Below are 9,052 nucleotides of genomic sequence, written 5' to 3' on the forward strand. Positions count from 1 at the left end.
CATCCCACGGACTGTATAGTTCATGGGGTTGCAAAGAGTCGAAGATGACTGAGCAACTTTCACTTTATCTGTAGTAGCTGAAATCAGAAGATAATTCATATGTCCATCAACAGATAAGTGGGTAAACAAACTGTGATATATCCATACAGTGGATTACTACTCAACACTAAAAAATTGATATATGCAGCAATCTGGATAAATATAAAAGTAATTAGGTGAGTGGGAGAAGCCAGGTTAAAAAAAAGACTACACACTGTATGGTTCCAGTTATATATAATTCACAGTAATCTTTAGTGACAACGCACATAAATGATTGCCTGGGGATGAGGTGGGTGGGGTAGGGAAAGGCAGGAGAGGAAGGGCTAAGAGAAACAGGAGGAAACTTTGGGGGCTGGCAGGTATGTTCATTATTTGTCATAGTAATAATTTCTTAGTTATATGCATGTGTCAAAACTTTTCAAACTGTATACTTTAAATGTATGCAATTTATCATATATCAAGTATAACTCGAAAGTGCTGTAAAGAAGTTGTGACTTCATGCTTTTCCTGAAAAACGTGACAATCTGGCCCTGCCACCTTTTTAGATGGGGAAGCAACTCTCCACTAAACTATCCTTCACATTTCCCTATTTTTCTTGCACCAGCTTTTACATTTTACATATACCTCCTTGGCTTCTAAAAATATTTGAGTTTACAACTCCTATTTAAAAAAGGTAAATGGGCATGTGTCCTAACAACTGCAAAAAAATAAACATGAGGGCATACAATGTTGATTAGGGCATACTATGTTGATCTTCATTTCTTTTCATATTTCTAAAGCCTAGCACAAAAGGCAGATGAAGTGAAGTGAAGGTCGCTCAGTCATGTCCAACTCTTTGCGACCCCATGGGCTATTCAGTCCATGGAATTCTCCAGGCCAGAATACTGGAGTGGGTAGCCTTTCCCTTCTCCAGGGGATCTTTCCAACCCAGGGATCGAACCCAGGTCTCCTGTATTGCAGGCGGATTCTTTACCAGCTGAGCCACAAGGGAAGGCAGATGGTCAGAGCTCAAATCCATTCTCCCAAGTAGAACTTATGTGGAATGTCAGCCCTTGAGCTGCCTTGTTTAAGAGAGAAAGATGAAACTCCTAGAGGAAAACATAGGCAAAACACTCTCCGACATAAATCACAGCAGGATCCTCCATGACCCACCTCCCAGAATATTGGAAATAAAAGCAAAAATAAACAAATGGGACCTAATTAAAATTAAAAGCTTTTGCACAACAAAGGAAACTATAAACAAGGTGAAAAGACAGCCTTCAGAATGGGAGAAAATAATAGCAAATGAAGCAACAGACAAACAATCTCAAAAATATACAAGCAACTTCTGCAGCTGAATTCCCGAAAAATAAATGACCCAATCAAAAAATGGGCCAAAGAACTAAACAGACATTTCTCCAAAGAAGACATACAGATGGCTAACAAACACATGAAAAGATGCTCAACATCACTCATTATTAGAGAAATGCAAATCAAAACCACAATGAGGTATCATTTCACACCAGTCAGAATGGCTGCTATCCAAAAGTCTACAAGCAATAAATGCTGGAGAGGGTGTGGAGAAAAGGGAACCCTCTTACACTGTTGGTGGGAATGCAAACTAGTACAGCCACTATGGAGAACAGTGTGGAGATTCCTTAAAAAACTGGGAATAGAACTGCCATATGACCCAGCAATCCCACTGCTGGGCATATACACCGAGGAAACCAGAATTGAAAGAGACGCGTGTACCCCAATGTTCATCGCAGCACTGTTTACAATAGCCAGGACATGGAAGCAACCTAGATGTCCATCAGCAGATGAATGGATAAGGAAGCTGTGGTACATATACACAATGGAATATTACTCAGCCATTAAAAAAAATACATTTGAACCGGTTCTACTGAGATGGATGAAACTGGAGCCCATTATACAGAGTGAAGTAAGCCAGAAAGAAAAACAACAATACAGTATACTAATGCATATATATGGAATCTGAAAGATGGTAACGATAACCCTATATGCGGGACAGAATGAGAGACACAGATGCATGGAACAATTTTATGGACTCTGAGGGAGAAGGTGAGGGTGGGTCGTTCTGGGAGAATGGCATTGAGACATGTGTATTGTCATATGTGAAACAGAGCACCATTCCATGTTCGATGCATGTGACAAGGGCTCGGGGCCGGGGCAGTGGGATGATCCAGAGGGATGGGAGGGGGAGGGAGGTGGGTGGGGGGTTCGGGAAGGGGAACACATGTAAACCCATGGCTGATTCTTGTCAATGTATGGCAAAAACTATTACAATATTGTAAAGTAATTAGCCCCCAAGTAAAATAAATAAATTTATTAAAAAAAAAAAAAAAGAGAGAAAGATGAGAGCCAGGGAAAGAGGGTCTAAATACAGGCCAGGCATTATTCAGATGGTCTGTATTCATCTCATTTATTCTTCACAGCAACCCCCAGAGATGGTGTTATTATCCTACTATGACTGATGAGAGGCTAATGGATAGTAATAACTTTTCTCTGGAGAAATATCATTTAACAAATAAGTGGCGTTGACAGGGCTGGTGCACTGGGATGACCCTGAGGGATGGGATGGGGAGGGAGGTGGGAGGGGGGTTCAGGATGGGGGATCACATGTACAACCATGGCTGATTCATGTCAATGTATGGCAAAAACCACTACAATATTGTAAAGTAATTAGCCTCCAATTAAAATAAATTAATTAATTAAAAAAAAGAAAAAAAACAAATAAGTAGAGTTAATATTTTTCATCCAGGACTGTTGTGTGAGAAGCATGTAACCTTTGTATGAATTTTGAGTGTAAGAGGGTTGAGTGGATGGAGTTATCTATTTTCAAGTCTTTGAGAACAGTGACCATGGGGTGTGTGTGTGTAGGAGAAAATGTTTTCATTACAAGGGGAAGAATGAAATTATGAACTTGTTTCACAGAGGCATTTCCCCAAGGGAAAAAATCCCAGTTTGTCAGTAAAGGAACTGAAATAATTTTGTGAAATACTAATAGGTAGTTGGAAAGCAGGGTCATTTCCCCTAACCTCTCTTCCTCCTTATCTTTCAGTGCTGTGTGCATTTTTGTGTCCACTGTTCAAGTGTAATGATATTGGACAAAAAATATACAGCAGAATCAAGTCATTTCTCCTGAAACTAGATTTTGGAATCAGAGAATATATTAACCAGAAGAAACGTGAGAGGTCTGGTAGGTAACATTTGGATTTTAGATTCCACACCTGTAATGAGGCATTGCTGGCTCTTTATTATGAAATCACTCTGAATGCGTTTTAGGGTGTTTTAGCCATTAACTACATATTATTACAGAAGCAGATCCCTCCACAAAGTAACACAGCTTTTTCCTGTTTAGGCTTTTATTATTCTTTTCTCACACATACAATAAGGTGACTTTTTAATCCAAACTATCAGGGGAGAGAGAAGTCTTCAGAGCTCTATATTTGCTATTAATTGTTTACTGTCTCTACACTGTTTTCTTTTGGGGCAGGTGCTTGCAAATAACAAGTGACACAAGGCAGAGAGTGGGAGCCATAGAAGAGGGGAAGGTAAAGAAAATAGAGGGAAGGCCAGTGCGATCCTTTTTCACATTTTAACTTGGCCTCTGACCTTATAGATTCTCAGCTAGAACAACCACCAAAATTATCTCGAGAGCTTCTTAAAGTTTAGATTACACGGCTTCCCCCAGAGTGTCTGATTGAGTTGGTCTGGAGGAGGGCCTGGGAATTTGTATTTCTAAAAAATTCCCAGTGCTGCTGCTGCTGCTGTGGTCCAGGGGCCACGCTGTGAGAGCCACTGATATGGACCATTTCCCTCGGAAAAGAAACACTTGCAAATGTGTGACGTTCGTCATGTGCAAACATTTAATTACGTGGAGGCATTGGAGAGTATGAGGATTGTGGGATCAGGATATATAATGGATAAAAATATACTCTCTCTGAGCCGGCCAGGAAACTGAAAGCTTCCAAATTTTTTCTCAACAGAAGCAGATAAAGAAAAAAGTCACAAAGATGACAGTGAATTAGACTTTTCAGCTCTTTGTCCTAAGGTATTTTTTGTTCAGTTTTCAATTCGTTCCTGTGTGGTTTGCCTGTCAATGTATCTACTTGTACCAAAACTGGAATGATTTTCTTAATACAACTTCTCCTATTTCTCTAAGATAATTGAACTATTTAAAAGGAAAGTACTCATCTGGTTCTTACTATTCTGACATTTTCAGTGTTAGTTGGATTTTTAGAAAGACCTCCCAGAGAAGTTTGAAATGTGTCACTGGCATTTATATTAATACAGATTAGCCTCACCACTGCCGCCAAAGAATTGTCTGTGTCTGACACCGATGTGTCGGAGATCTCCTGGACTGACAATGGGACCTTCAACCTCTCGGAAGGATACACTCCACAGACAGACACTTCTGACGGTATGCTCACACCTGTAGATGCTCTGTTATTTTGAGTCCATGCAAAAGTGTTTAACTGTGTCAGCTTCTGACTGTATAAAGTGTGCTACATCTATGCAATCGAATATCACTGGGCTGTAGAAACACTGACACTTGCTACAATATGGATAAACCTTGAACATGATATGCTGAGTGCAGGAAGCCAAACACACAAGTCCACGCATTGTGTGACTCAATTTATATGAAATGTCCAGAACAGACAAATCCATGTGAAAGGAAATTAGATGAGTGACTGCCAGGGGCTGGGGGAAGAGGGACTGGTGGGTGACTGGTAATTAATATGTTTCCTTTTGGGTGATGAGAATCTTCTAGAATTAGATAGTGGAGATGCTGTACAGCCTTGTGAATGTACCAAAGACCACTAACTGTATACTTTAAAAGGGTAAATTTTATAGTATATGAATTATATCTCAAAATCTATTATTTAAGAGTGTGAGAAAAAAGTCTAAGCCAGTCAATGTCCAATTCTGCCTTTATTTTGAAAACAAATAATAGACAATGAAAAAAATTCTGGAATATCTGGTGGCATTATTTAGAGCAGTAATGGGAAATAGTGAGACACACACATGCTCAGTCGTGTCCAACTCCTTGTGACCCCATGGAATTCTCCAGGCAAGAATACTAGAGTGGATAGGCATTCCCATCTCCAGGGGATCTTCCCAACCCAGGGATCGAATCTGGATCTCCTGCATTGCAGGCAGATTCTTTACCATCTGAGCTACCAGGAAAGACCACAGTTGTGGGAGAGAGGAAGAAAAAAGTTAATCCCATGTATCTAGGGATAGCTCTCATTAGGAGGGACTGAACCATGGGGGACAGGTTTCCTGAATCAAAAGCCGACTCCAGGGTTGCTCATATTTTTCTTCCAAGTTAGTTTAAAAAAAAAAAAAGCTTTCTTCTTTTTTATAATTAGGTTAAGTACAATTTAAAATAAAATTTGAGACAGCTCTTGTGCAGTAACTTTTGCTAGTCTCATTGGATTATTTCAAGCCATTTAACTATATACTGAAAATATAAGCAATTATAATGAAGGATTATGAATAAATTATTTTACACATGTCTTTACAGGCAAGAACACACTTCCTTTTTCTAGAGGAAGGAAGAAGGCTGTGTGATGTTGAAATAATACAGGTTGGAAGATTGGGAAACTCAAGTGTAGCCTTGCCTTTGTCATTAACTTACTATATGGCCTTGCACAGGTGACATAATTTCTGTGGATCTCAATTTCCTCATCTTTAAAGTGCATTAGAACAAGAGGCTCACTGAAGTCCTCTCAAGCTCTACAAGCTGTAAACATCTGCAAGACCAGGATAACAAGCCCTTTGATCTTACGCATCCTGTCTCAGGGGCTTCCCTGGTGGCTCAGTTGATAAAGAATCTGCCTGCAATGCGAGAGACCTGGATTTGATCCCTGGGTCAGGAAGATCCCCCTTGGAGAAGGAAACAGCAGCCCACTCCAGTATTCTTAAGTGAAAGTCGCTCAGTGGTGTCCGACTCTTAGCGACCCCATGGACTATGGGGTGAGACCTGGATTGGATCCCTGGATTGGGAAGATCCCCTGGAGAAGGGAAAGGCTACCCTACGCACTTCAGTATTCTGGCCTGGAGAATTCCATGGACTGTACACAGTCCACGAGGTCGCAAAGAGTCAGATACGACTGAGCGACTTTCACTTTTCACTTCATTTTCACTTCCAGTATTCTTGCCTGGGAAATCCCATGGACAGAGGAGCCTGATGGGCTGCAGTCCATGGGATTGCCAAAGAGTTGGACATGACTTAAAGACTAAACAACAACAGCTTCATCAGTTAAAAGTTGAATCATTTTTTAAAAAAATTTATTATGGTGCTTAAGCCTCAACCTCTATTCTGCATTTTACAGATCTTGACCGACCTAGTGAGGAAGTTTTCTCTCGAGACCTTTCAGATTTTGCATCACTAGAAAATGGCACGGGAACAAATGATGAAGATGAATTGAGCCTTGGCTTGCCCACTGAGCTCAAGAGAAAAAAGGAGCAGTTGGACAGCGGTCCCAGACGGAGCACAGAGAAGAAGTCAGCAGCTGGTCTCACCCTTCCTCTGAGCAGTGACCAGACCCTGCACCTGATGAGCAACCTAGCTGGGGATGTCATCACGGCTGCGGTGACCGCCGCGGTCAAAGACCAGTTAGCGGGCGTGCGCCAAGCACTATCTCAGGCTGCTCCCAGCCTGGGGGAGGACACAGACACGGAGGAGGGCGATGACTTTGAACTCCTGGACCAGTCAGAGCTTGATCAAATTGAGAGTGAATTGGGACTGTCACAAGACCAGGAAGCAGAACCCCAGCAAAATAAGAAGTCTTCAGGCTTCCTTTCAAATCTGCTTGGAGGCCATTAGTCTGGGAATCGGCTTGTTATGACAGAGCACAAACTACCAAAAAAAATTCAAACAAGCAAAAAAAAAAAAAAAAATCAAATCTTTTCAAACTGTGAGCTTTACTGATTACTTTAGAATTTTTTTGGTCTTTCCCCCTCCTTCTGCAGTGAATTCATTGGATATATGTCAGCTGACACTGATAGATTGATATTTCTCATAGTTATTTTTATGTAATGAGCATGGAAATGAACTTTATATATATGTATATATATATATATATACACACACTGTGTTGTCGGAGTTGAATATTAGAGGTTGTTTTTAAAGCAAAATGAAAACACCCAATTATTGAGATCCTACCATAAGTATTCCTTACGTTTTCTTCACAATTTTTCAAGCATGCAAAAACAGTTTATTGTAACTCACTGAAATATTAACAATTATTGTGAACACATGCTATATTGGCTCCTTGTTCCTAATACTTGGACACAGTTAAAAATTTTTGGTGGATTTTGACATAAAAAGACAAAAATGATCAAAGTCACTTTGGTTGAAAGACTTGGGAGATACTATTAAAATCAATTTCCTAGGATAATTTTTTGAAAATATATTTACGTTGGATAGGCTGATACATTTCCATGTTATTTCTGCAGTTGTAGACTTTAGGCTTCCTTGTAAATGGCACGCTCCATTGACTGCCAGCTCGAGTCTTGGCAATGGGTGATATTAGCGCGTAGAAAGCAAGTACTTAGATTATCACGTGTCTACATGGTTTTGATGTAAACAGAGATCAGCTGCACTTTGCTTTAGTTGTCATGTATTTGTGATAAGGATATTGTGAGTGCAGATCTATTCTGCCTGCTCAGAAATAGGTTAAATCCTCATCTTTCATATTACAGAAAAAGTCTCTTAAAATTGTGAAACTAGTTCCTGGTTATGTTCTATGAGTGATGTGGTCATCCACCATAGAGAAACAAGAACTGTTTTCATAGTCTGACTCTCCAGCAGGAGAGAAACTTGCTTGGCTTTCAGGTGTATTTATTTGCCATTGAAGTCGAAACCTGTAATCTGTTTCTTCTTAGGAAGCTAGAATATATATTTTCTTTACTTTAAACATTTTAGATCACTTATAAATAATCAAATTCGACGTAGGTTTTTAAAAAGGACTAAAGAGCAGAAATCCAGCTAATTCTGTTTGTGCGATAGAAACTTTTAATAGTGTCGAGGGACCATGTCAGCAGCTACCAACCATCTCTTCAATCTTCAGGTAGAGCTGGCATTTCGACAGATGCACACAGACATCTGAGCCCCTCAGAAAGGAAGCATAATCCAAGAGTATAGGAAATCTGTGGTCCCCTCTCTTTACTTCATCCCTTCCCTTCTGTGTCTTAAGAGTGATAAGACATCTCCTGACCTTTTAATGTAGCATCTCATATTTAGTTTTTCTTTCTGAGGTATTAGAGTATCTAGACTGAATTTTGCCAAACGTTAAAGGGCGAGCAGTGACTGAAGACCCTGACCGCTTGCTTTTCGTGATTGATGATGCTTCCGTGTCATTAGTGCCTATGACTGTGTTTGATGTCCTTTATCGATACGAAAGTGAGCCTGTGCCTTCATCATCTTGCCCGTTTCTGTACAAATGAAACCCTGGTGTTAGATCTGTGAGCTGCGTGGGTTTGCGAGGAATATCCCTGACTTCTGTTTCAGCAAGAGTTTCTGGACATGAAGAAAAATACAGTCACTTATTTATAAAATAGTTTGTTACCAGGTTTCTTCTTTCACGTGTATGTTTCTTCATTAGAAAAAATACTCTTGGCCACGAAGTCCGAAAGTTTAAAGGTCTTTTCAGTTTCTTCTTTGAGGAGAAAAATAAGTTAAATAACTCAAATAATTAAAGAATGTGTTACAAGCTTCCGTCATTTCAGTTCAGTCGCTCAGTTGTGTCCGACTGTTTGTGACCCCATGGGCTGCAGCTTACAAGCTTACAAGGAGATTAAACTCAAGATTTGATGGTATAAACAATAAAGCTAAAATCAGATATTATAAACTATAAAATAAAAGGGGTTGGGGATAGGGAGGTAGGTAGGGTAGAAAAATGTGTTGCCAGTCCTATGGTGGAGACATACCAATCCTTTGTGGACACTTGTGTTATAACTACATATGCACTTTAATAGTATTTGTTGAAGAATGGTGGTGGTT

The 9,052-nt window shown here is 40.0% G+C and overlaps 1 protein-coding gene and 1 long non-coding RNA gene across 4 annotated transcripts in view; one reads left to right on the top strand and one right to left on the bottom strand.

Moving 5' to 3' along the window:
• The window catches only part of RETREG1 (reticulophagy regulator 1), a 156,299-nt gene extending 147,692 nt beyond the window's left edge, over positions 1–8,607 (top strand). For all 3 annotated transcript variants that reach the window (XM_081519320.1, XM_081519321.1, XM_081519322.1), the window contains 4 exons: positions 3,101–3,238; positions 4,029–4,093; positions 4,336–4,462; positions 6,381–8,607. In XM_081519320.1, the coding sequence (XP_081375446.1) occupies positions 3,101–3,238; positions 4,029–4,093; positions 4,336–4,462; positions 6,381–6,874 (824 nt within the window). In that variant the 3' untranslated portion in view covers positions 6,875–8,607. The remainder of the gene's footprint in view (positions 1–3,100; positions 3,239–4,028; positions 4,094–4,335; positions 4,463–6,380) is intronic.
• LOC145517034 (uncharacterized) lies at positions 513–3,238 on the bottom strand. The gene is made up of 2 exons (XR_014061943.1): positions 2,402–3,238; positions 513–1,127 (listed from the first exon to the last, which is right to left on the bottom strand). It is a non-coding gene; the product is annotated as an uncharacterized LOC145517034 (long non-coding RNA).
• Positions 8,608–9,052: the final 445 nt, after the last annotated feature.

The sequence above is a fragment of the Giraffa tippelskirchi genome, chromosome 8 (genome assembly GCF_054371585.1).
Source record: "Giraffa tippelskirchi isolate mGirTip1 chromosome 8, T2T-mGirTip1v1.2.pri, whole genome shotgun sequence".
Classification (NCBI taxonomy): Eukaryota; Metazoa; Chordata; class Mammalia; order Artiodactyla; family Giraffidae; genus Giraffa; species Giraffa tippelskirchi.